This window comes from Globicephala melas, chromosome 1 (genome assembly GCF_963455315.2).
Source record: "Globicephala melas chromosome 1, mGloMel1.2, whole genome shotgun sequence".
NCBI classification, from domain to species: domain Eukaryota; kingdom Metazoa; phylum Chordata; class Mammalia; order Artiodactyla; family Delphinidae; genus Globicephala; species Globicephala melas.
This window is the reverse complement of record NC_083314.1, coordinates 77,214,306-77,241,457: the sequence shown is the minus strand read 5'-3', so window position 1 is coordinate 77,241,457 and position 27,152 is coordinate 77,214,306. Positions and strand designations below refer to the sequence as shown.

Sequence of the window (27,152 nt, the reverse complement as noted above, 5' to 3'; positions counted from 1 at the left end):
AAGTGAAGCACCTGACAAAGGATTAATCTCCAAAATATACAAGCAACTCATGCAGCTTAATATCACAAAAACAAAAAAACCAGTGCAAAAATGGGCAGAAGACCTAAATAGACATTTCTCCATAGTAGACATACAGATGGGCAACAAATGCATGAAAAGACACTCAACATCACTGATCATTAGAGAAATGCACATCAAAACTACAATAAGGTATCACCTCACACTGGTCAAGATGGCCATCATCAAAAAATCTACAAATAATAAATGCTGGAGGGCTTCCCTGGTGGCGCAGTGGTTGAGAGTCCGCCTGCCAATGCAGGGGACACGGGTTCGTGCCCCGGTCCGGGAAGATCCCACATGCCGCGGAGCGGCTGGGCCCGTGAGCCATGGCCGCTGAGCCTGCACGTCCGGAGCCTGTGCTCCGCAACGGGAGAGGCCACAACAGTGAGAGGCCCGCGTACCACAAAAATAAATAAATAAATAAATAAATAAATGCTGGAGAGGGTGTGGAGAAACGGGAACCCTACTTCACCATTGGTGGGAATGTAAATTGATACAGCCAATATGGAGAACAGTATGGAGGTTCCTTAAAAAACTAAAAAGACAACTAACTACATATGACCCAGAAATGCCACTACTGGGCATAAACCCTGAGAAAACGATAATTCAGAAAGAGGCATGTGGAGACTCACTTGAAAGATGGCGGAAGAGTAAGACGCAGAGATCACCTTCCTCACCACAGATACACCAGAAATACACCTACACGTGAACAACTCCTACAGAACACCTAATGAACGCTGGCAGAAGACCTCAGACCTCCCAAAAGGCAAGAAAGTTCCCACGTACCTGGGTGCGGAAAAAGAAAAAAGAATAAACAGAGACAAAAGGATAAGAATAAACAGAGACACCAGTGGGAGGGAGCTATGAAGAAGGAAAGGTTTCCACGCACTAGGAAGCCCCTTCGCAGGCGGAGACTGCGGGTGGCGGAGGGGGAAAGCTTCGAAGCCACGGAGGAGAGTGCAGCAACAGGGGTGCGGGGGGCAAAGCGGACAGATTCCCGCACAGGGATTGGTGCAGACCAGCACTCACCAGCCCGAGAGACTTGTCTGCTCACCCGCCGGGGCGGGCGGGGCTGGGAGCTGAGTCTTGGGCTTCGGTCTGAGCGCCGGGAGAGGACTGGGGCTGGCGGTGTGAACACAGCCTGCAGGGGGTTAGTGCACCATGGCTAGGTGGGAGGGAGTCCGGGGAAAAGTCTGGAGCTGCCAAAGAGGCAAGAGACTTTTTCTTCCTTCTTTGTTTCCTGGTGCGGGAGGACAGGGGATTAAGAGCACTGCTTAAACTGATTCATTTTGTTGTAAAGCAGAAACTAACACACCATTGTAAAGCAATTATACTCCAATAAAGATGTTTAAAAAAAAAAAGGAGCTCCAGACACAGGCGTGAGCCGCGTCTAACAGTGCAGACCCCGGAGACGGGCATGAGACACTAAGGCTGCTGCTGCCGCCACCAAGAACCCTGTGTGTGAGCACAGGTCACTATCGACACCCCGCTTCCGGGGAGCCTGTGCAGCCCGCCACTGCCAGGGTCCCGAAATGCAGGGACAACTTCCACGGGAGAACGCACGGCGCGCCTCAGGCTGCTGTAACTTCCCGCTGGCCTCTGCCGCGGCAGTCTCGCCCCGTATCATCCCCCTCCCTCCCCCTGGCCTGAGTGAGCCAGAGCCCCCGAATCAGCGGCTCCTTTAACCCCGTCCTGTCTGAGTGAAGAACTAACGCCCTTTGGCGACCTACACACAGAGGCAGGGCCAAATCCAAAGCTGAGCCCCGGGAGCTGTGCGAACAAAGAGAAAGGGAAATGTCTCCCAGCAGCCTCAGAGGATGTGGATTAAAGCTCCACAATCAACTTGATGTACGCTGCAACTGTGGAATACCTGAATAGACAACAAATCATCCCAAATTGAGGAGGTGGACTTTGAGAGCAAGATTTATTATTTTTTCCCTTTTCCCCTTTTCGTGAGTGTCTCTGTGTATGCTTCTGTGTGAGATTTTGTCTGTATAGCCTTGCTTTCACCATTTGTCCAAGGGTTCTATCTGTCCATTTTTTGTTTGTTTTGTTTTGTTTTTACTTTTTAAAAAAATTTATTCTTAATAATTATTTTTTATTTTAATAACTTTATTATATTTTATCTTACTTTATTTTATTCTTTTTATCCTCTGTCTTTCTTTCTTTCTAATTTTTCTCCCTTTTATTCTGAGTCATGGGGATGAAAGGCCCTTGATGCTGCAGCCAGGAGTCAGTGCTGTGCCTCTGAGGTGGGAGAGCCAACTTCAGGACACTGGTCTACAAGAGACCTCCCAGCTCCACGTAATATCAAATGGCAAAAATCTCCCAGAGATCTCCATCTCAACACCGAGACCCAGCTTCACTCAACGACCAGCAAGCGACAGTGCTGGACATACTATGCCAAACAACTAGCAAGACAAGAACACAACCCCACTCATTAGCAGAGGGGCTGCCTAAAATCATAATAAGGCCACAAACACCCAAAAACACACCACCAGATGTGGACCGGCACACCACAAAGACAAGATCCAGCCTCATCCACTGGAACACAGGCACTAATCCCCCCCACCAGGAAGCCTACACAACCCACTGAACCAAATTTAGCCACTGGGGACAGACACCAAGAACAACGGGAACTACGAACCCACAGCCTGCAAAAAGGAGACCACAAACACAGTAAGATAAGCAAAATGAGAAGACAAAAAACACACCGCAGATGAAGGAGCAAGATAAAAACCCACCAGACATAACAAATGAAGAGGAAATAGGCAGTCTACCTGAAAAAGAATTCAGAATAATGATAGTAAAGATGATCCAAAATCTTGGAAATAGAGTAGACAAAATGCAAGAAACATTTAACAGGGACCTAGAAGAACTGAAGATGAAACAAGCAAAGATGAACAACAAAATAAATGAAATTAAAAATACTTTAAAAGGGATCAATAGCAGAATAACTGAAGCAGAAGAACGGATAAGTGACCTGGAAGATAAAATAGTGGAAATAACTACTGTAGAGCAGAATAAAGAAAAAAGAATGAAAAGAACTGAGGACAGTCTCAGAGACCTCTGGAACAACATTAAATGCACCAACATTGGAATTATAGGGGTTCCAGAAGAAGAAGAGAAAAAGAAATGACTGAGAAAATATTTGAAGAGGTTATAGTTGAAAACTTCCCTAATATGTGAAAGGAAATAGTTAATCAAGTCCAGGAAGCCCGGAGAGCCCCATACAGGATAAATCCAAGGAAAAACACACCAAGACTCATACTAATCAAACTGTCAGAAATTAAATACAAAGAAAACATATTAAAAGCAGCAAGGGAAAATCAACAAATAACACACAAGGGAATTCCCATAAGGTTAACAGCTAATCTTTCAGCAGAAACTCTGCAAGCCAGAAGGGACTGGCAGGACATATTTAAAGTGATGAAGGAGAAAAACCTACAACCAAGATTACTCTACTCAGCAAGGATCTCATTCAGATTTGATGGAGAAATGAAAACCTTTACAGACAAGCAAAAGCTGAGAGAGTTCAGCACCACCAAACCAGCTTTACAACAAATGCGAATGGATCTTCTCTAGGCAAGAAACACAAGAGAAGGAAAAAACTTACAATAACAAACCCAAAACAATTAAGAAAATGGGAAAAGAAACATACTTATTGATAATTACCTTAAATGTAAATGGATTAAATGCTCCCACCAAAAGACACAGATTGGCTGAATGGATACAAAAGCAAGACCCATATATATGCTGTCTACAAGAGACCAACTTCAGACCTAGAGACACATACAGACTGAAAGTGAGGGGATGCAAAAAGGTATTCCATGTAAATAGAAACCAAAAGAAAGCTGGAGTATCAATTCTCATATCAGACAAAATAGACTTTAAAATAAAGACTATCACAAGAGACAAGGACACTACATAATTATCAAGGGATCAATCCAACAAGAAGATATAACAATTGTAAATATTTATGCACCCAACATAGGAGCACCTCAATACATAAGGCAAATACTAACAGCCATAAAAGGGGAAATCGACGGTAACACATTCATACTAGGGGACGTTAACACCCCACTTTCACCAATGCACAGATCATCCAAAATAAAAATAAATAAGGAAACACAAGTTTTAAATGATACATTAAACAAGATGTACTTAATTGATATTTATAGGACACATTCCATCAAAAAACAACAGAATACACATTTTTCTCAAGTGCTTATGGAATATTCTCCAGGATAGATCATATCTTGGGTCACAAATCAAGCCTTGGCAAAATTAAGAAAATTGAAATTGTATCAAGTATCTTTTCTGACCACAGTTCTATGAGACTAGATATCAATTACAGGAAAAGATCTGTAAAAAATACAAGCACATACACATGGAGGCTAAACAATACACTACTTAATAATGAAGAGATCACTGAAGAAATCAAAGAGGAAATAAAAAAATACCTAGAAACAAATGACAATGGAGACACGATGACCCAAAACCTATGGGATGCAGCAAAAGCAATTCTAAGAGTGAAGTATATAGCAATACATTCCTACCTTAAGAAACAGGAAACATCTCAAATAAACAACCTAACTTTGCACCTAATGCAATTAGAGAAAGAAGAACAGAAAAACACCAAATTATCAGAAGGAAAGAAAGTGTAAAGATCAGATCGGAAATAAATGAAAAAGAAATGAAGGAAACGATACCAAAGATCAATAAAACTAAAAGCTGGTTCTTTGAGAAGATAAACAAAATTGATAAACCATTAGCCAGACTCATCAGGAAAAAAAGGGACAAGACTCAAATCAGTAGAATTAGAAATGAAAAAGGTGAAGTAACAACTGACACTGCAGAAATACAAAAGATCATGAGAGATTACTACAAGCAACTCTATGCCAATAAAATGGACAACCTGGAAGAAATGGACAAATTCTTACAAATACACAACCTGCCAAGACTGAATCAGGAAGAAATAGAAAATATGAACAGACCAATCACAAGCACTGAAATTGAAACTGTGATTAAAAATCTTCCAACAAACAAAAGCCCAAGACCAGATGGCTTCACAGGCGAATTCTATCAAACATTTAGAGAAGAGCTAACACCTATCCTTCTCAAACTCTTCCAAAATACAGCAGAGGGAGGAACACTCCCAAACTCATTCCACGAGGCCACCATCACCCTGATACCAAAACTAGACCAGGATGTGACAAAGAAAGAAAACTACAGGCCAATATCACTGATGAACAAACATGCAAAAATCCTCAACAAAATACTAACAAACAGAATCCAACAGCACATTAAGAGGATCACACACCATGATCAAGTGGGGTTTATTCCAAGAATGCAAGGATTCTTCAATATATGCAAATCAATCAATGTGATACACCATATGAACAAACTGAAGGAGAAAAACCATATGGTCATCTCAATAGATGCAGAGAAAGCTTTCGACAAAATTCAACACCCATTTATGATAAAAACTCTGCAGAAAGTAGGCATAGAGGGAACTTTCCTCAACATAATAAAGGCCATTTACGACAAACCCACAGCCAACATCGTCCTCAATGGTGAAAAACTGAAAGCATTTCCATTCAGATCAGGAACAAGACAAGGTTGCCCACAGTCACTACTCTTTATTCAACATAGTTTTGGAAGTTTTAGCCACATCTATCAGAGAAGAAAAGGAAATAAAAGGAATCCAAACTGGAAAAGAAAAAGTAAAGCTGTCACTGTTTGCAGATGACATGATACTATACATAGAGAATCCTAAAGCTGCTACCAGAAAACTACTAGAGCTACTCAATGAAGTTGATAAAGTAGCAGGATACAAAATTAATGCACAGAGATCTCTGGCATTCCTATACACTAATGATGAAAAATCTGAAAGTGAAATCAAGAAAACACTCCCATTTACCATTGCATCAAAAAGAATAAAATATCTAGGAATAAACCTTCCTAAGGAGACAAAAGACCTATAGGCAGAAAATTATAAGACACTGATGAAAGAAATTAAAGATAATAAAAATAGATGGGGACATATACCATGTTCTTGGATTGGAAGAATCAACATTGTGAAAATGACTCTACAACCCAAAGCAATCTACAGATTCAATGCAATCCCTATCAAACTACCACTGGCATTTTTCACAGAACTAGAACACAAAATTTCACAATTTGTATGGAAACACAAAAGACCCTGAATAGTCACAGCAATCTTGAGAACGAAAAACGGAGCTGGAGGAATCAGGCTGTCTGACTTCAGAAAATACTACAAAGCTAGAGTAATGAAGACAGTATGGTACTGGCAGAAAAACAGAAAGATAGATCAATGGAACAGGATCGAAAGCCCAGAGATAACCCCACGCACATATGGTCACCTTATCTTTGATAAAGGAGGCAGGAACGTACAGTGGAGAAAGAACAGCCTCTTCAATAAGTGGTGCTGGGAAAACTGGACAGGTGCATGTAAAAGTATGAAATTAGAACAGTCCCAAACGCCATACACAAAAATAAGTTCAAATGTATTAAAGACCTAAATGTAAGGCCAGAAACTATCAAACTCTTAGAGGAAAACATAGGCAGAACACTCTATGACATAAATCACAACAAGATCCTTTTTGACCCACCTCCTACAGAAATGGAAATAAAAACAAAATTAAACAAATGGAACCTAATGAAACTTAAAAGCTTTTGCACAGCAAAGGAAACCATAAACAAGACCAAAAGACAACCCTCAGAATGGAAGAAAATATTTGCAAATGAAGCAACTGACAAAGGATTAATCTCCAAAATTTACAAGCAGCACATGCAGCTCAATAACAAAAAATCAAACAACCCAATCCAAAAATGGGCGGAAGACCTAAATACACATTTCTCCAAAGAAGATATACAGACTGCCAACAAAAACATGAAAGAATGCTCAACATCATTAATCATTAGAAAAATGCAAATCAAAACTGCAATGAGATATCATCTCACACCAGTCAGAATGGCCATCATCAAAAAATCTAGAAACAGTAAGTGCTGGAGAGGATGTGCAGAAATGGGAAAACTCCTGCACTGCTGGTGGGAATGTGAATTGGTACAGCCACTATGGAGAACAGTATGGAAGTTCCTTAATAAACTACAAATGGGACTACCATATGACCCAGCAATCCCACTACTGAGCATATACCCTGAGAAAACCATAATTCAAAAAGAGTCATGTACCAAGATGTTCATTGCAGCTCTATTTACAATAGCCAGGAGATGGAAACCACCTAAGTGTCCATCATTGGATGAATGGATAAATAAGATGTGGCACATATATACAATGGAATATTACTCAGCCATAAAAAGAAACAAAATTGAGTTATTTGTCGTGAGGTGGATGGACCTAGAGTCTGTCATACAGAGTGAAGTAAGTCAGAAAGAGAAAGACAAATACCATATGCTAACGCATACAAATGGAATCTAAGAAAAAAAGAATGTCATGAAGAACCCAGGGGTAAGACAGGATTAAAGACACAGACCTACTAGAGAATGAACTTGAGGATATGGGGAGGGGGTAGGGTAAGCTGTGATAAAGTGAGAGAGTGGCATCGAGATATATACACTACCAAACGTAAAATAGATAGCTAGTGGGAAGCAGCCACATAGCACAGGGAGATAGCTTGGTGCTTTGTGACCACCTAGAGGGGTGGGATAGGGAGGGGGGGAGGGAGGGAGACGCAAGAGGGAAGAGATATGGGAACATATGTATATGTATAACTGATTCACTTTTTTATAAAGCAGAAACTAACACACTATTGTAAAGCAATTATAGTCCAATAAAGTTGTAAAAAAAAAAAAAAGAGACATGTGGACTTCCCTGGTGGTACAGTGGTTAAGAATCTGCCTGCCAATGCAGGGGACACAGGTTCGAGCCTTGATCCAGGAAGATCCCACATGCCACGGAACAACTAAGCCCACGCGCCACAACTACCGAGCCTGCACTCTAGAACCCACGTGCCACAGCTACTGAGCCCACATGCCACAACTACTGAAGCCTGCGTGCCTAGAGCCCATGCTCCATAACAAGAGAAGCCACTGCAATGAGAAGACTGCGCACCACAACGAAGAGTAACCCCCGCTTGCTGCAACTAGAGAAAGCCCGTTTGCAGCAATGAAGATCAATGCAGCCAAAAATAAATAAATAAAAATAAAGTTTTTTTTAAAAAAACAGCATTAAAAAAAAAAAGAGAGAGAGAGACATGTACCACAATGTTCATTGCAGCACTATTTACAATAGCCAGGACATGGAAGCAACCTAAATGTGCATTAACAGATGATTGTATAAAGAAGATGTGGTACATATATACAATGGAATATTATTCAGCCATAAAAGGGAACGAAATTGAGTTATTTGTAGTGCGGTGGATGGACCTAGAATCTGTCATACATTGCGAAGTAAGTCAGAAAAAGAAAAACAAATACTGTATGCTAACGCATATATATGAAATTTTAAAAAATGATACTGATGAACCTAGTGGCCGGGCAGGAATAAAGACGCAGAGGTAGAGAACAGACTTGAGGGCATGCGGGGGAAGGGGAAGCTGGGATGAAGTGAAAGAGTAACATTGACATATATACACCACCAAATATAAAATGGATGGCTAGTGGGAAGGTGCTACATAGCACAGGGAGATCAGCTTGGTGCTCTGTGATGACCTGGAGGGATGGGATAGGGATGGTGGGAGGGAGGCTTAAAAGAGGGAGGGGATATGGGGATATATGTATACATATAGCTGATTCACATTGTTGTACTGCAGAAACCAGCACAACATTGTAAAGCATTTATACTCCAATAAAGATGTGGGGGGGGGGGAGAAAGAAAATATGACACAAATGAACCTACCTACAAAACAGAAACAGACTCACAGACAGAGAGAACAGACTTGTGGGGTTGCCAAGGGGGAGGAGAGTGGGGGAGGGATGGACTGGAAGTTTGTGATTAGCAGATACAAACTATTACACAAAGAAGGAATAAACAACAAGGTCCCACTGTATAGCACAGGGAACTATACTCAATATCGTGAGATAAACCATAGTGAAAAAGAGTATAAAAAAGAATGTATATATATATCTATCTATACGTGAATCAGTTTATTGTACAGCAGAAATTAACATGACATTTTAAATCAACTCTACCTCAATTAAAATTTTTAAAAATTTAAATAAAATAAAAAATCTTTTAATAAAAAAAGAATAATTTGTTACTACAAAAAAAATCAGTAATTTTAAATAAGGCAAGTACTTCCCCTTAGGAAAAAAAAAAGGAATGATTTGTTAGCTCTCTACCTCAGACTAAATTTCTTAAGACACTGAGACTCTTCCTGGAAGAAAGCTGGCCCACAGTGCTTGGATCAGAGGGTTCTGGGAAGGAGGTCTCCCCAAGGCTCTGACCCAACCCCAGGGCAGTTGGTGGAGGCAGTCAGGTACAAAGAGGGAGTGTGGTTGATGGGAGTTGACATTACAGCCTCAGGGAAGCATCATTCCAGACAGGACTGGGAACCTGGCTGAAAATTTTAAGAGAAAAGGAGACATGAAGGAGGTCATGAAACCCCTCAAGATCCATATGGGCTTCACATAGAGAAAGCCTCTGCTACTGTGGTGGAGAAGCAGAGGCCACACAATGTGTACTTGCAGCTGTGATGAATTATGTGGCCCCAGCGGGATTTCCTAGAAACCTGGGAAGGCGACTGATATTGCTAGGTCCTGTGCTCCAGAAGCTGCTGGAGAAGGCGCCAGGGCCCAAGGGTGCACCAGGCAGACTCGACCAGGCTGAGTCATGGGGATGGGGGCCACCCATCACAAAGGTCTCTGTGCTGAGCGCCTCCAGCCTGACTGGTGTCCCTGAGGCTAGTTCCAGAAGGTGGTGGAGGGGAGTAGGCTGTGATCCATAGCAAGAGGAAAAAGACAGACAGACACATCTCATTTGAGAAAGCAGCTTAGGGCCCCATACAGGCCAAGCCACCTGGCTGGGACTTTTGAGTTCCACTCATGACAACAGTCAATGTGAATTTCTAAAGCTCTGAAGGTCTGAGAAGGGGCTATTTCTGAGACAACCTCTAAAGGCCTTGAAAAAAATGAAAATGGCCATCCTCTCACCTACCTGTGGGAAAGATGCCCATTTTCTGCTGACCTAACCCCACTCGGTGAATCTGTCTATAGCATTCCAGAGGCTAAGGTAACGTACACAGGAGATAGCTCCTGAGGAGCTCCCCACCCCACAAGATTCAGCTCAGTTAATACGAGGGCCTCTTCCTTCCCCCGGGGAAGAAACACTAGAGGAAGGTGGTAGAAACTCAGGTCAGGGAAAGGTGGCCATCCAAAAGAAAGTCAGTAGAGATCTCTGCTCCCCCAGCTGCACCCCACCCCAGAGAACAGGAGAGGAAGGAGAGAGGGTTTCCTTGGCAGGGAGCGAGAGCCGCCCCTTCCCAGCCTGGGGAGCCCCAGAACTGGAGAAGTCCACCACCCTGCAGGTGAGAATGGCATGAGTGATTGATCAGCCACTAGTGTCCAAATCCAGATGGATTAAAGCCTGAAACAGGAGCTGTTTACCTGTTTTCAGAATAGGGAATGCAGAGAGCTATCTTGAAGCACTTCTGTTTTGCTCTGCGGGTCAGTGGTATTGAGTTGCCTGCCCTCTGACCCCTGGTCAGCATCACTGCTGGCTGATCTGGGGAAGAGAAATCTCCTGGAGATGTGAGGCAGGAGAAATGTATTGGCTCCATCCAGATCCATAGGCAGGAAGTTTCCTGAAGTCAAATTACCACGAGGAAAAGGGGAGACCATGCCAGTGACAAAGGAGACCCAGGGATAATAAGAGTGATGGAAATTCTTCCAAGCCCAGCCTTCCTGTGTGCTTTGGGTGACAATGCCTGGGCATCAAAGTAGGAAGTAAAAAGAACAGAACTTGTTTCCCAGTGCAGAGCACCACAGAGCCTGGCCTTTATAGAGGGCATCCCAGCAGCTTTCTAGAGAAGCATCATCTACAGCATTGTGCAGACTGGCCTTCAACATCAGCTCCTATAGCAAAGAGAAGGAACCACAAAAGAGACTGCTGCTGTTCATGAGAGCAGAATTGATCCCCACACCCTCACTGGCCTGAGTGAGCCCTAGCCTCAAGAAGGAGATACCAGGCTTCCTCTTAATAGGGGATGTGGAAGCCTGAACAGCTAACTGGGAAAATAAAAAACACGTGACTGTAATTGATCAAATCATACCTATTGCATTTGGGCGTTCCTTGGAAGACTCCCGTCTGCCTTGTGGATCAATTGATTTCCCTGGAATTGGAGCCAGCTGCTTTATGAGACAGTAACTATAACTGTTGAAAGTTTGGTTTATGGGGACGGATGTGATGTTGACTATCAAATGTCAGTGCTGGGATGGGCTGAGTTTGAAGGATTCCTACAGGACAGTACAGAGTGGTGGGCAGAATATTCTGGAGTAAAAAGAAGGCAAATAAATAAAGCATTTTTTGAAATTAGTGAAAAGGTAATTCTCTGTGAGACGCAGAATAGATAATAGAAAAGGAGTGCATCAGAAATGACTTTTTGAAGTCCCTACCTCAGGCTGTAAATTTCCAAATTTCTGAACTGTTTCCTAGAGGAGGGGACTCTTAGTATCTGATGTCTCCAGAGTGCTACAGTATGGCACCCTCTATTCTGCTCCAAGCCTGGGTGTTCCAGATGCAGGCTGTGGAAAAGACCATTCATCCTACAGAGGGAACTAAGAAACACCAAGTCAGTAATGTTACCAGTAATGTTTTCCAGTAATGACATTAATAGCCTCAGGGGAAGAATTAACTTCAACTTGGATGGACACATTCCTGAAAAAATAGTAGCAGTTATCTAGAAGAAGAAATAAGGGAGGCAATGAAATGCAGAAACAAGAGTGCCCTGCAGGGTATTAGTTTACTTCACATGGTCAATGCCTCCAGATCTCCCATTACTTCACATTTAGTTTTCCTTGTCTTATAACACTGGCTAGGGCCTCCAATACAAATATTAAATAGAAGTGGTAATGGAGTCATCCTTGTGTTCTTCCTGTCATTAAAGATGAATGTCTGTGGAAGCAACCTAAATGTCCATCAACAGTTGAATGGATAAAGAAGATGTGGGGCGGAGGAGCTTCAACATGGCGGAAGAGTAAGACGCGGAGATCACCTACCTCCCCACAAATACATCAGAAATACGTCTGCATGTGGAACAACTCCTACAGAACACCTACTAAACACTGGCAGAAGACCTCAGACCTCCCAAAAGGCAAGAAACTCCCCCACATACCTGGGTAGAGCAAAAAAAGAAAAAGAAAAAAAAAGAGACAAAAGAATAGGGACAGGACCTGCACCAGTGGGAGGGAGCTGTGAAGGAGGAAAGGTTTCCACACACTAGGAAGCCCCTTCACGGGCAGAGACTGTGGGTGCCGGAGGGGGAAACCTTCGAAGCCGCGGAGGAGAGCACAGCAACAGGGGTGCGGAGGGCAAAGCGGAGAGATTCCCGCACAGAGGATCAATGCTGACCAGCTCTCACCAGCCCGAGAGGCTTGTCTGCTCACCCGCCGGGGCGGGCAGGGCTGGGAGCTGAGGCTCGGGCTTCGGTCGGAGCGCAGGGAGAGGACTGGGGTTGGCGGTGTGAACACAGCCTGAAGGGGGCTAGTGCGCCGCAGTTAGCCAGGAGGGAGTCCGGGAAAAGTCTGGAGCTGCCAAAGAGGCAAGAGATTTTTTCTTCCCTCTTTGTTTCCTGGTGTGCGAGGAGAGAGGTTTAGAGCGCTGCTTAAAGGAACTCCAGAGACGGGCGCGAGCCGCGGCTAACAGCACAGACCCTAGAGACGGGCATGAGACGCTAAGGCTGCTGCTGCAGCCACTAAGAAGCCTGTGTGCAAGCACAGGTCACTATCTGCACCGCCCCTCCTGGGAGCCTGTGCAGCCCGCCACTGCCAGGGTCCAGTGGTCCAGGGACAACTTCCCCGGGAGAACGCACGCACGGTGCTCCTCAGGCTGCTGCAACATCACGCCAGTCTCTGCCGCCCAGGCTCACATCACATCCGTACCCCTCCCGCCCCCTGGCCTGAGTGAGCCAGAGCCCCCAAATCACCTGTTCCTTTAACCCTGTCCTGTCTGAGCGAAGAACAGATGCCCTCAGGCGACCTACACGCAGAGGTGGGGCCAAATCCAAAGCTAAACCCCAGGAGCTGTGCGAACAAAGAAGAGAAAGAGAAATTTCTCCCAGCAGCCTCAGGAGCAATGAATTAAAAGTCCACAATCAACTTCATGTACTCTGCATCTGTGGAATACCTGAATAGACAACGAATCATCCCATATTGAGGAGGTGGACTTTGGGAACAACGATATATATATATTTTTAGCTTTTTATCTTTTTGTGAGTGTGTATGTGTATGCTTCTGTGTGAGATTTTGTCTGTATAGCTTTGCTTTTACCATTTGTACTAGGGTTCTGTCTGTCCGGTTTTTTTTTTTTGGTTTTTCTTTTCTATTTTTTTTTTTTTTTACTTAAAAAAATTTTTTTCTTAAAAATTATTTTTGTTTTATTTTAATCACTTTATTTTATTTTAATTTAATTTATTTTATCTTCTTCTTTCTTTCTTTTTTCTCTACCTTATATTCTGAGCCATGTGGAGGACAGGCTGTCAGTGCTCCAGCCAGGCATCAGGGCTCTACCACTGAGGTGAGAGAGCCAAGTTCAAGACACTGGTCCACAACAGACCTCCCAGCTCCATGTAATATCAAACGGCGAAAATCTACCAGAGATCTCCATCTCAATGCCAAGACCCAGCTCCACTCAACAACCAGCAAGCCAGAGTGCAGGACACCCTATGCCAAACGACTAGCAAGACAGGAAAACAACCCCACCCATTAGCAGAGAGGCTGCCTAAAATCATAATAAGGCCACAGACACCACAAAACACAACACCAGATGTGGACCTGCCCACCAGAAACACAAGATCCAGCTTCATCAACCACAACACAGGCACTAGTCCCCTCCACCAGGAAGCCTACACAACCCACTGAACCAAGCTTAGCCACTGGGGACAGACACCAAAAACAATGGAAACTATGTATTTGCAGACTGAGAAAAAGAGACCCCCAACACAGTAAGTTAAGCAAAATGAGAAGACAGAGAAACACACAGCAGATTAATGAGCAAGGCAAAAACCCACCACACCTAACAAATGAAGAGGAAATAGGCAGTCTACCTGAAAAAGAATTCAGAATAATGATAGTAAAGATGATCCAAGACCTAGGAAATAGAAAGGATAAAATACAAGAAACGTTTAACAAGGACCTAGAAGAACTAAAGAGCAAACAAACAGTGATGTACAACACAATAAATGAATTTTAAAATTCTCTATAATGGATCAATAGCAGAATAACTGAGGCGAAAAACGGATAAGTGACCTGGAAGATAAAATAGTGGAAATAACTACTGCAGAACAGAATAAAGAAAAAAGAATAAAAGGAATTGAGGACAGTCTCAGAGACCTCTAGAACAACATTAAACACACCAATATTCGAATTATATGGGTCCCAGAAGAAGAGAAAACCAAAGGGACTGAGAAAATATTTAAGAGATTATAGTTGAAAACTTCCCTAATATGGGAAAGGAAATAGTTAATCAAGTCCAAGAAGCACAGAGAGTCCCATACAGGATAAATCCAAGGAGAAACACACCAAGACACATATTAATCAAACTATCAAAAATTAAATACAAAGAAAACATATTAAAAGCAGCAAGGGAAAAACAACAAATAACACACAAGGGAATACCCATAAGGTTAACAGCTGATCTTTCAGCAGAAACTCTGCAAGCCAGAAGTGACTGGCAGGATATATTTAAAGTAACGAAGGAGAAAAATCTACAACCAAGATAACTCTAGGCAGCAAAGATCTCATTCAGATTTGACGGAGAAATTAAAAGCTTTACAGACAAGCAAAAGCCAAGAGAATTCAGCACGACCAAACCAGCTTTAAAACAAATGCTAATGGAACTTCTCTAGGCAGGAAACACAAGAGAAGGAAAAGACCTACAATAATAAACCCAAAACAATTAAGAAAATGGTAATAGGAACATACATATCGATAATTACCTTAAATGTAAATGGATTAAATTCTCCAACCAAAAGACAGAGACTGGCTGAATGGATACAAAAACAAGACCCGTATATATGCTGTCTACAAGAGACCCACTTCAGACCTATGGACACATACAGACTGAAAGTGAGGGGATGCAAAAAGATATTCCATGCAAATGGAAATCAAACGAAATGTGGGATAGCAATTCTCATATCAGACAAAATAGACTTTAAAACAAAGACTATTACAAGAGACAAAGAAGGACACTACATAATGACCAAGGGATCAATCCAAGAAGAAGATATAACAACTGTAAATATTTATGCGCCCAACATAGGAGCACTTCAATACATAAGGCAAATACTAACAGCCATAAAGGGGAAATCGACAGTAGCACAATCATAGTAGGGAATTTTAACACCCAACTTTCACCAATGGACAGATCATCCAAAATTAAAATAAATAAGAAAACACAAGCTTTAATTGATACATTAAACAAGATGGACTTAATTGATAATTATAAAACATTCCGTCCAAAAACAACAGAATACACATTTTTCTCAAGTGCTCATGGAAGATTCTCCAGGATAGATCATATCTTGGGTCACAGATCAAGCCTTGGTAAATTTAAGAAAATTGAAATTGTATCAAGTATCTTTTCTGACCACAACGCTATGAGAAGAGGTATCATTTACAGGAAAAAATCTGTAAGAAATACAAACACGTGGAGGCTAAACAACACACTACTTAATAACAAAGAGATCACTGAAGTAATCAAAAAATACCTAGAAAATACAATGACCCAGAACCTATGGGATGCAGGAAAAGCAGTTCTAAAAGGGAAGTTTATACCAATACAATCCTACCTTAAGAAACAAGAAACATCTCAAATAAACAACCTAACCTTACACCTACACCAATTCAAGAAAGAAGAACAAAAAGAACCCAAAGTTAGCAGAAGGAAAGAAACCATAAAGATCAGATCAGAAATAAATGAAAAAGAAATAAAGGAAATGATAGCAAAGATCAATAAAACTAAACGCTGGTTCTTTGAGAAGATAAACAAAATTGATAAACCATTAGCCAGACTCATCAAGAAAAAACAGAGAGAAGACTCAAATCAATATATTAGAAATGAAAAAGGACAAGTAACAACTGACACTGCAGAAATACAAAGGATCATGAGAGATTACCACAAGCAACTATATGCGAATAAAATAGACAACCTGGAAGAAATGGACAAATTCTTAGAAATGCACAACATTCCAAGACTGAACCAGGAAGAAATAGAAAATATGAACAGACCAATCACAAGCACTGAAATTGAAACTGTGATTAAAAATCTTCCAACAAACAAAAGCTCAGGACCAGATGGCTTCACAGGCGAATTCTATCAAACATTTAGAGAAGAGCTAACACCTATCCTTCTCAAACTCTTCCAAAATATAGCAGACGGAGGAACACTCTCAAACTCATTCTACGAGGCCACCATCACTCTGATATCAAAATCAGACAAAGATGTGACAAAGAAAGAAAACTACAGGCCAATATCACTGATGGACATACACGCAAAAATCCTCAACAAAATACTAGCAAACAGAATCCATCGGCACATTAAGAGGATCATACTCTATGATCAAGTGGGGTTTATCCCAGGAATGCAAGGATTCTTCAATATATGCAAATCAATCAACGTGATACACCATATTAACAAATTGAAGGAGAAAAAACATATAATCATCTCAATAGATGCAGAGAAGGCTTTCAACAAAATTCAACACCCAATTATGATTAAAAACTCTGCAGAAAGTAGGCATAGAAGGAACTCTCCTCAACATAATAAAGGCCATATATGACAAACCCACAGCCAACATCACTCTCAATGGTGAAATACTGAAAGCATTTCCACTAAGACCAGGAACAAGACAAGGTTGCCCACTCTCACCACTCTTATTCAACATAGTTTTGGAAGTTTTAGCCACAGCAATCAGAGAAGAAAAAGAAATAAAAGGAATCCAAATTGGAAAAGAAGAGATAAAGCTGTCACTGTTTGCAGATGACATGATACTATACATAGAGAATCCTAAAGCTGCTACCAGAAAACTACTAGAGCTAATCAATGAATTTGGTAAAGTAGCAGGATACAAAATTAATGCACAGAAATCTCTGGCATTCCTATACACTAATGATGAACAATCTGAAAGTGAAATCAAGAAAACACTCCCATTTACCATTGCATCAAAAAGAATAAAATAACTAGGAATAAACCTACCTAAGGAGACAAAAGACGTGTATGCAGAAAATTATAAGACACTGATGAAAGAAATTAAGGAGGATACAAATAGATGGAAAGATATACCATGTTCTTGGATTGGAAGAATCAACATTGTGAAAATGACTCTACTACCCAAAGCAATCTACAGATTCAATGCAATCCCTATCAAACTACCACTGGCATTTTTCACAGAACTAGAACAAGAATTTTCACAATTTTTATGGAAACACAAAAGACCCCGAATAGCCAAAGCAATCTTGAGAAAGAATAACAGAGCTGGAGGAACCAGATGCCCTGACTTCAGACTATACTACAAAGCTAGAGTAATCAAGACAGTATGGTACTGGCACAAGAACAGAAAAATAGATCAATGGAACAGGATAGAAAGCCCAGAGATAAACCCACGCACATATGGTCACCTTATGTTTGATAAAGGAGGCAGGAATATACAGTGGAGAAAAGACAGCCCCTTCATTAAGTGATGCTGGGAAAACTGGACAGGTACATGTAAAAGAATGAAATTAGAACACTCCCTAAGACCATACACAAAAATAAGCTCCAAGTGGATTAAAGACCTAAATGTAAGGCCAGAAACTGTCAATCTCTTAGAGGAAAACATAGGCAGAACACTCTATGACATAAATCACAGAAAGATCCTTTTTGACCCACCTCCTAGGGAAATGGAAATAAAAATAAACAAATGGGACCTAATGAAACTTCAAAGCTTTTGCACAGCAAAGGAAACCACAAACAAGACAAAAAGACAACCTTCAGAATGGGAGAAAATATTTGCAAATGAAGCAACTGACAAAGGATTAATCTCCAAAACATACAAGCAGCTCATGCAGCTCAATATCAAAAAAACAAATAACCCAATCCAAAAATGGGCGGAAGTCCTAAATAGACATTTCTCCAAAGAAGATATACGAATTGCCAACAAACACAAGGAAGAATGCTCAGCATCATTAATCATTAGAGAAATGCAAATCTAAACTACAATGAGATATCATCTCACACCAGTCAGAATAGCCATCATCAAAAAGTCTACAGACAATAAATGCTAGAGAGGGTGTGGAGAAAAGGGACCCCTCTTGCACTGTTGGTGGGAATGTAAATTGATACAGCCACTATGGAGAACAGTATGGAGGTTCCTTAAAAAACTACAAATAGAACCACCATACGACCCAGCAATCCCACTATGGGGTATATACCCTGAGAATACCATAATTCGAGAAGAGTCATGTACCAAAATGTTCATTGCAGCTCTATTTACAATAGCCAGGACATGGAAGCAACCTAAGTGTCCATCAACAGATGAAAGGATAAAGAAGAAGTGGCACGTATAAAAAATGGAATATTACTCAGCCATAAAAAGAAATTAAACTGAGTTATTTGTAGTGAGGTGGATGCACCTAGAGACTGTCATACAGAGTGAAGTAAGTTAGAAAGAGAAAAACAAATACCGTATGCTAACACATATATATGGAATCTTAAAAAAAGAAAATTGGTCAGAAGAACCTAGGGGTAAGATGGGAATAAAGATGCAGACCTACTAGAGAATGGACTTGAGTATACGGGGAGGGGGAAGGGTAAGCTGGGACAAAGTGCGAGAGTGCCTTGGACATAAATACACTACCAAACGTAAAATAGATAGCTAGCGGGAAGCAGCCACATAGCACAGGGAGAACAGCTCGGTGCTTTGTGACCACCTAGAGAGGTGGGATAGGGAGGGTGGGAGGGAAGGAGATTCAAGAGGGAAGAGCTATGGGGACATATGTAAATGTATAACTGATTGACTATGTTATAAAGCAGAAAGTAACACACAATTGTAAAGCAATTATACTCCAATAAAGATGTTTAAAGAAAAAAGCATATTCAAAAAAATTTTTTTAAATGTGGTACATATATATGATGGAATATCACTCAGCCATAAAAAAGAATGAAATAGTACCATTTGCATCAACATGGAGGGACCAAAAGATTATCATACTAAGTGAAGTGAGCCAGACAAAGACAAATGTCATATGATATTGTTTATATGTGGAATCTAAAAACAAATGATACAAATGAATTTATTTATAAAACAGAAACAGACCCACAGACAGAAAACAAACTTTTGGTTTACCAAAGTGGAAATGGGGGACAGGGATAAGTTGGAGGTTTGGGATTAACATATACACACTACTACATATGGAGTAGATGATCAACGAGGACCTAGTGTATAGAACAGGGAACTATGCTCAATATATTGTAATAACCTATAAGGAAAGGAATCTGAAAAAGAATCGATATATATGTATATATAACTGATCACTGTGCTGTACACCTGAAATTAACACAACATTGTAAATCAACTATACTTCAAAAAAAAGAGATAAATTTCTCCATTAAGTATGACATTTATGATTGGGTCTTAATAGATACACATTATCATTGAGGCTTCTAGGACCAAAGCAGGAAAGAAATCCGGAGCATCCTATCTGGGTTAGATATTTTGCTCTAGAAAGCACAGGGGGGGAAACGTGTGCCATAGCAAAACAAGATGCTGAGCAAGTTGAACTGGATGGAGCCCTTGCTGGGCTAGGTTGATGCAGAGCCTCTGGCTTTGGCTGTAAGATAGTCCCATGCTTTCTGCTGCTAATGAGGCCTATTCAGGAGGAAGAAGAGGAGGTTTCTGTCCAAAGAAAGAGGAATGGGTACAGATCATTTGAATGGGTACAGATCATAAAAGTCTATGCCCTGATCTTAGCAGCCAGTTCAGACTGTGATTTTGCAAATGAGAATTATTCACATGAGAATTTCCACCACTCCTAAGACTGGAAGGAAGGTCCCCAACCCAGAAGGAGGCACAAACCCTAAGAGCTTACAGACCTCAAAATGTCAATCCTCTGTTCTACAGTCATTGTCTGGAGGATTGCTCATACCAGGAAAAAAAAAAAACACCACAGTAATTCAGCCCCAAGGCAGGGTGAGCTCCTGGGCAGAAGAAAGAGGCCCAAGAGAGAAGTTCATTCTGGCACCTGGGGCCCTGCTCTTCACCCCTGGATGGTAGAGACCCTTCAGGGGGTCCTCACCCTTCTGGTCCTCAAAGAGACCAGAAAGGCCAGCAGAGGAAGGGCAGGCCCTCTGCACTCACAGGATGGAAATCAGCTAGAAGAAAGTGCTTTCATGTCTGAACCAGGGTTTCTCATCTGGAGACAACCACAGATCTAATCCTAGCTCTGACATTTGCCAGATTAATAATTCTGTCAATTTTCTTAACTTCTCGGAATCTCCTCATATGCAAAATGGAAATAATAATTACGTGTCTTATAAGATTGTTACAGGATAAGCTATCACAAAGTCTAGTGCTTAAAAGCAAAATTATCAACAAATATAGTGGGCCCATGTCAAAATTCTTGTTTGAATTCATTAATGAGAGAATCAGCAAAGAAGGTTTTTAAAGCTGGTTTGAAGAATATTTGAGAATACATAAAGACATTCAGGAAAGGAATGCCTAAGTAAGATTCGTAATTTAAAATATGACTCTTTTAACTTTCAATAGGGTGATAAAAATTAAAACAGGAGTTTAACATCTCTACCAGGCTATAAAATCATATTACCCCATCAAGCAGATGTAAACTGCCTACTTCTTTATCCACCGTGACTTGTTAATCAAATATACTGTGCCGACCATGTTACATTCCCCAAGAGTGTCAGACGATAGAAGGTTAACAAGTAGCAAGGACTTGCTTCAATTCAGGCAGACTCTAGCATGAGAGCTAAGCAATAGATCTAAGCATGATTGCTTAGATCTCTAGCATGAGATCTAAGCAATAGGCAGAACACCCTATGACATAAATCACAGAAAGATCCTGTTTGTCTTTCTCTAGGTTTGAGATGATTTTTTTCCTTTCACACCAACAACTAGAAGGAGCCCAGTAAGTGTTAGCAACTTTCCCTCCCCTCCTCAGCCCCTATGAAATTAGGATGAATTCCCTAGGTCAGGAGGCCAGAAGATAGGCTGGTATCTGGACCCGACCAGAATCATTCTGGCTCCCAAGTGGAGGGATGTACGGGGAAGTCTTTTCCACTGGAATAAGCTCTGTGTTCAGCTGCTGGACGCCAGTTGCCCAATTCCAGATATTCCCCACGCTCTTTAAGACTTTTGTCACAATTGTGAGACACTTGGCTGAAGTCAGGAGTCTTGGGTGGAGAAGTGGGATTTCAGACAGGTCATACTCTAAGGCCCCGGAAGTCTTAGTGGCCAGATCTGCCTCAGTTGGTGAGCCAACGTCTCCTTTGTGGGCTCGAATATTGCATGAGGCTTCCTGCTACACCACTTATTTCTCAACTTCCCGCCGCCTTGTTCTTCTTTTGTAGCTGGGGAAACAGGAAACCAGATTATCTTGCGCTGTGCTACAAGCCCGTCTGACTCTGCCCAGTAGGTCCTGTAATGGCACAGCCTTGCTCGTAAATTACCATCTGCAAGCCTGCCTACTCCATGGACCTTCCAAGGATGGCCTCCCTCACCTCCACCTCATTCTCCAGGTGGCCAGTGCCAGCTGGGCCACCTCCCATGTCCAACCATGAGCCTGAGTATCAACCATTTGATAGCTCCAGGTCAATGCAATTCTTCACAACCAGTGGCCCATCACTTATGGTGAAACTCCAAAGGGCACTCTGGGCTACCTTCTGCATGGTCCTCTGAGAGGACTCAGAGAAAGCAGACTCATTGGACTTTCAACTAATGGCAAACAGTTAATAATGGTAAATCTCCCCCAAAGGATCCATTAACAGCAAGTCTAACAACGCATTTTCAAGGAGAGAGAAAGGCACTGGGATATGTTGCCCCTCACCCACACTCGGATACACACACACACACACACACACACACACCACCACCACCACCATCAATGTGGATAACTGAGAGGCAGAATCAGGTTGCTCTCTCCTTTTGTGCATTCACCCATTATATTCCCTAAATATTGAGCGAAGCCTGGGATGCTGCTTGATGAACGCTACCAACCCTTCCCATCTTTTTATGCCTGGGCCACATTTGGGCCAGCATCTCAACTTGAAAGATGCTTCTGAGAAGTGCATGAGAGTTTCCTCAATGCAGAGAGTGGGTTCACACTCCTGAATTAGGTGGAAGCTCTTGCTTGGGGGAATAGATAAAGTGATCCTTCAGGAAAGATGAAAAGGAAGTAATTTTGTCCCTAGCCTTCCCACGCTTGCCCAGAAGGAGCCCATCTCCATATCTGATGACTAGACCCCCCCATCCCATTTTATGTCCCAATCTTAGTCCTCTGCTGGCTGCCAAATATTTTCACTAATATGTTAGCTGAAAATAAAATTGGTTGGTAATTAAAGCCTTGGTCAGTGAATAAGGGTTTAAGCTGTTACCTTTCCCTGTTCATTTGCATTTCTATATAAGTAAAGTCTACTACAAAGGAAAAGCCCTGTGATCTGGGGTGAGTAATCTTCAGCATTGGGATCCAGTTCATCTGAGTGGCATTTTGTTGGGTGGGAGAGGGACTTGGTCCTCCTGAAATATGGGGGGAATTGGCCACCTCCTCTTCTCCTCCTGGGCACGAAGCACTTCTGCCTTCTCCAAAGATGCCCTCCTTCTCCCACCCCCACCCCTCAGGGTCGGGTTCCTCTTCAGCCCAGGGTCCTGGGGTCAGAGACACACAATCATCCCAGAGAGGGTTGAAGGGTCCCTGCTGTTCATGCAGAGGCTCAGTGTCTCATGCATACAGTGGGACCCCAAGCCAGCTTCTGTCTCCCGGGACATAGTGCACCCCCAGCTTCACAGAGCAGGAGCGTTGTGAAGGGGTAGGGGCAGCAGCAAAGAAACTGATTTAGGCCTTAGCAGCACACGTCCCCACCAAGTCCAGCCACACACAAAACAACAGTAGAAATACTCCACCTTTCATTACTAAAATCTAGCAGCCATGACAAGTGTTCTTAGCCTTTTAGGGGTCTTTTGACCCTTTTTTAATAGTGAAAGAAGGGCTTCCCTGGTGGCACAGTGGTTAAGAATCTGCCTACCAATGCAGGGGACATGGGTTCGAGCCCTGGTCCAGGAAGATCCCACATGCAGCAGAGCAACTAAGCCCATGCGCTACAACTACTGAGCCTGCACTCTAGAGCCCGCAAACCACAACTACTGAGCCCACGTGTCACAGCTACTGAAGCCCACTCGCCTGGAGCCCGTGCTCTGCAACAAGAGAAGCCATGACAAAGAGAAGCCTGCACACCACAACGAAGAGTAGTCCCCATCACCACAACTAGAGAAAGCCCGCGCACAGCAACGAAGACCCAATGCAGCCATAAATAAATAAATAAATATTTTTTAAAAAATAGTGAAAGACTCAGAGGAATGAGTTTATACATATACACTCAAAATGATGCATTCAACTTTGATTCCATTCCAGAGATATACCGTAGACCAAGTTAAAACCCCTGGTGTAGAGATTCTGGTGACAGCTCCCAATCCCCTTCCCCATTACTAACACCACCGCCCCATCACCTAAGTGGGGACAACAGAAAATGTCCCAAGACACAACATGGAAACTCAACTTGGGAGTTGGGTTCTGGTGAGAGGTGCCCATTCATCTTCTGGCCCTCCCATTTCCCCAGACCCTTGGAAATCCGGTGTAATGATGGGGAGATTATTTTAGATAAGTCACTGATTACCAAAGCATTCAACCCAAAGGGAAGCATTTGAGTACCCTATTCTTTGAGTTGATCTTTATTAATGTATTAGCCTATCTGCCCATTCCTTTATTATTTAATCAAGTTAGGAGGTTGAGAATGGAGAGAGAAGGAAAGCTTCCAAAATCTCTTAAGGAGAAATTACAAGTGTAGAGCTAGGGGGCTTATTAGTGTTACTTCGTTAGAACTCTAAGCATCCACCTAAATTCACACCACACATAGAATCAATCTCTCTCTTTCTCTCATACACACACAGACACACTTCTACATAGTTATCTCCCTGATTTCCTAAAAGTTACATCTAAGATAATTAGCTGGAAATTACAACTTAGAGAACACGATGAGCTTTCGTTACGTCACCCTGTTCTCATATCACCCATTTGGGAACAAGTAGGAAAATCAACAGCTATAGTGTGTTGGACTCTGTAGAATCCTTAAGTCAATGGAACCCATGACTCAGGACCGTGGGGCTGGAAGAGCCTTGGGAATCATTTAGGGAGAACACGGGGAAGAAAGGAGACAAGCAGTAAGCACACAGGGCTCGTGAGAGATGGGGAGTGGAGGCAACAGAGGTTTGTTTTCCTTCCTTGGGTTTTCCAACCCTCCCTCCAACCCCCAGGAGCCTCATTCCACAAGAGAAAAGCAAGAAACCAAGAGAGGCCTGAGGTATCAATTACTTTATTACTCTGAGGGGACAAGTCCAGGGGACCAGACCCAGGGCTCTATAGCTCTGTTATTCTTTGTGAATGTCTTCATGGGCTGCCAGGCCCACCTTTATTACCAGTGAGAGGAACTCCTGGAAGTTAAGTGCACCATCCTCATTGATGTCCAACTCTTTGAACCAGGTGCCTACATCCTTTTTCTGTGAAGATTGGAGAGAAAGAAGCCAGGGTGTAAAGATCTCAGGGAACCTGAGGCATGGCTGTCTGCACAGGGCAACGTCAGGGACCAGTGACCCAGGGCGTCATCAGAGCCGAGCAGAGAACCCCGACCACTCCCAGCCCCTCCTCACCGTCATAAACTTAGGACACTCCGTCTCTAACAATTTCTTTAAGTCATCCCTATAGATGGCATGGTAATTCCCTTTCACCAGGGAGTACTTGTGGTAGACCTCAATGAGGGAGTTCATGGCAGTCTCCAGGTCCGTCAGCATAGTGCCCAAGGATTTGCCCTACCTGGAAGACAGAGCACACGGGCAACCCCGACATGGGGAGGGTGCCTAGGGGGACACTCTGAAGGCTCATACTCCAAGGGATGGCTCTGCCCTGGATGGTACCATCCAGATAACTAAACCCAGCATAGGGCTACGGCTATGATGGGAAGTGGGGGACGACGTGGATGAGGATGTGGAAGGAAGCAGGGTATATATACACACACACACAGTTACTGCCAGCTCTCCCCATGCCCCCAGCCGCTTCCCAGGAAGGGCCCAGCTTGGGAATCAAACGTGCCCTCACCCAAAAATACTAGAGCACCCGGCTCCTTCTTCAGCCCTGGCTCACGCTTCTCTTCCGGGAGCCCTGGACTCAGTCCAGACCTCCCCGAGCTTTCTCTCCCCTCCTCAGAGAAGGCTGCTGCACTCCTCAACCCTCCCCAGGGGAAGCCCAAAGTGTGGGACAGACTGGGGCAGTTTCACTTACCAGGCCTCCCCAAAACAGAGTTGACAAAAGATATGCAGGGCTGAGTGTCGGCTCCCTTTTATAGCAACGAGGCTTGGCCAGCTGCCCAGGACCTCAGACCACTCAGAGGCAGCAGCTCCCTTTGAGGATTGCTACAGCCTCTGGTTTCCCAACAAGGTGAGTGGGGCAATCACTGCACAGAATGAAAAGTTCTGATGCGGAGCTTGGAGCGGTGTGGGGGGAGCACAGGAAAGGTAGAAGGAGGAAGGTTTTTGCCAGGCAGGGATGCACAGCAGGAGAAATCAGGAAGACGGCATGGTGAGGACTCCTCTTGTAAGCTGCTAGCAACCCCTGGCTTGGTCGACCAGGATGCCCACTTCTGAGTCCTTCCCACGGTTGCTGTGGCTATTCCCGTGGCTAGTGGCCAGTCTGTGCATCTCGGAAATGGAACTGAAGTTGAGTGCATCATTTTGAGTGCATGAGTATAAGCTCATTCCTCCATAGCTTTCATCACATTCTCAAAAGGGTCCAAAGGCCCCTAAAAGGTTAAGAACACTTGTCATGGCTGCTGGATTTTAGTAATGAAAGGTGGAATATTTCTACTGTTGTTTTGTGTGTGGCTGGACTTGGTGGGGACGTGTGCTGCTAAGGCCTAAATCAATTTCTCTGCTGCTGCCCCTAACCCTTCACAATGCTCCTGCTCTGTGAAGCTGGAGGTGCACTATGTCCCGGGAGACGGAAGCTGGCTTGGGGTCCCACTGTATGCATGAGGCACTGAGCCTCTGCATGAACAGCAGGGACCCTTCAACCCTCTCTCGGATGATTGTGTGCCTCTGACCCCAGGAGCCTGGGCTGAAGAGGAGCCAGACCATGAGGGGTGGGGGGAGGAGAAGGAGGGCATCTTTGGAGAAGGCAGAAGTGCTTCGTGCCCAGGAGGAGAAGAGGAGGTGGCCAATTCCCCCCATATTTCAGGAGGACCAAGTCCCTCTCCCACCCAACAAAATGCCACTCAGATGAACTGGTTTCCAACACTGAAGATTTGTGGTGCATTTCTCTTGCTACAAAGCCCTTCAGACTCACATAACCTGTTAATATACTCAGAACATGCCTATCAGGAAGGCGGGGCAGAGCCCACTCAGTCTACACACACAGAAGTCAAGCCCCCAGGAAGGTGAAGTGGTTCCTCCAGAGTTTCCCAGTGCAGATGTGTCAAAGCCCAGACCGGATCCCAGAGCATCAGGCTCCCAGAGTGTGATCTGACAAGAACATGACTCTGCTGAGAAAACTCCTCGCCTCTCTCCTTCCTTCATGCATTCAACAAATATTTACCCTGTTCTCCCCCAAGGCCTAGGCCATCACCGCCTCCTAGGGGAAGT

The 27,152-nt window shown here is 43.1% G+C and overlaps 1 protein-coding gene across 1 annotated transcript; it reads right to left on the bottom strand.

Annotated features, from left to right (window-relative positions):
- Positions 1 to 24,819: 24,819 nt before the first annotated feature.
- Positions 24,820 to 25,879, bottom strand: S100A8 (S100 calcium binding protein A8). Its single transcript, XM_030841940.3, has 3 exons — positions 25,798 to 25,879; positions 25,170 to 25,332; positions 24,820 to 25,019 (listed from the first exon to the last, which is right to left on the bottom strand). The coding sequence occupies exons 2-3, from the start codon at positions 25,308 to 25,310 to the stop codon at positions 24,891 to 24,893; spliced, it is 270 nt and encodes an 89-aa protein (XP_030697800.1). The 5' UTR covers positions 25,311 to 25,332; positions 25,798 to 25,879; the 3' UTR covers positions 24,820 to 24,890.
- Positions 25,880 to 27,152: the final 1,273 nt, after the last annotated feature.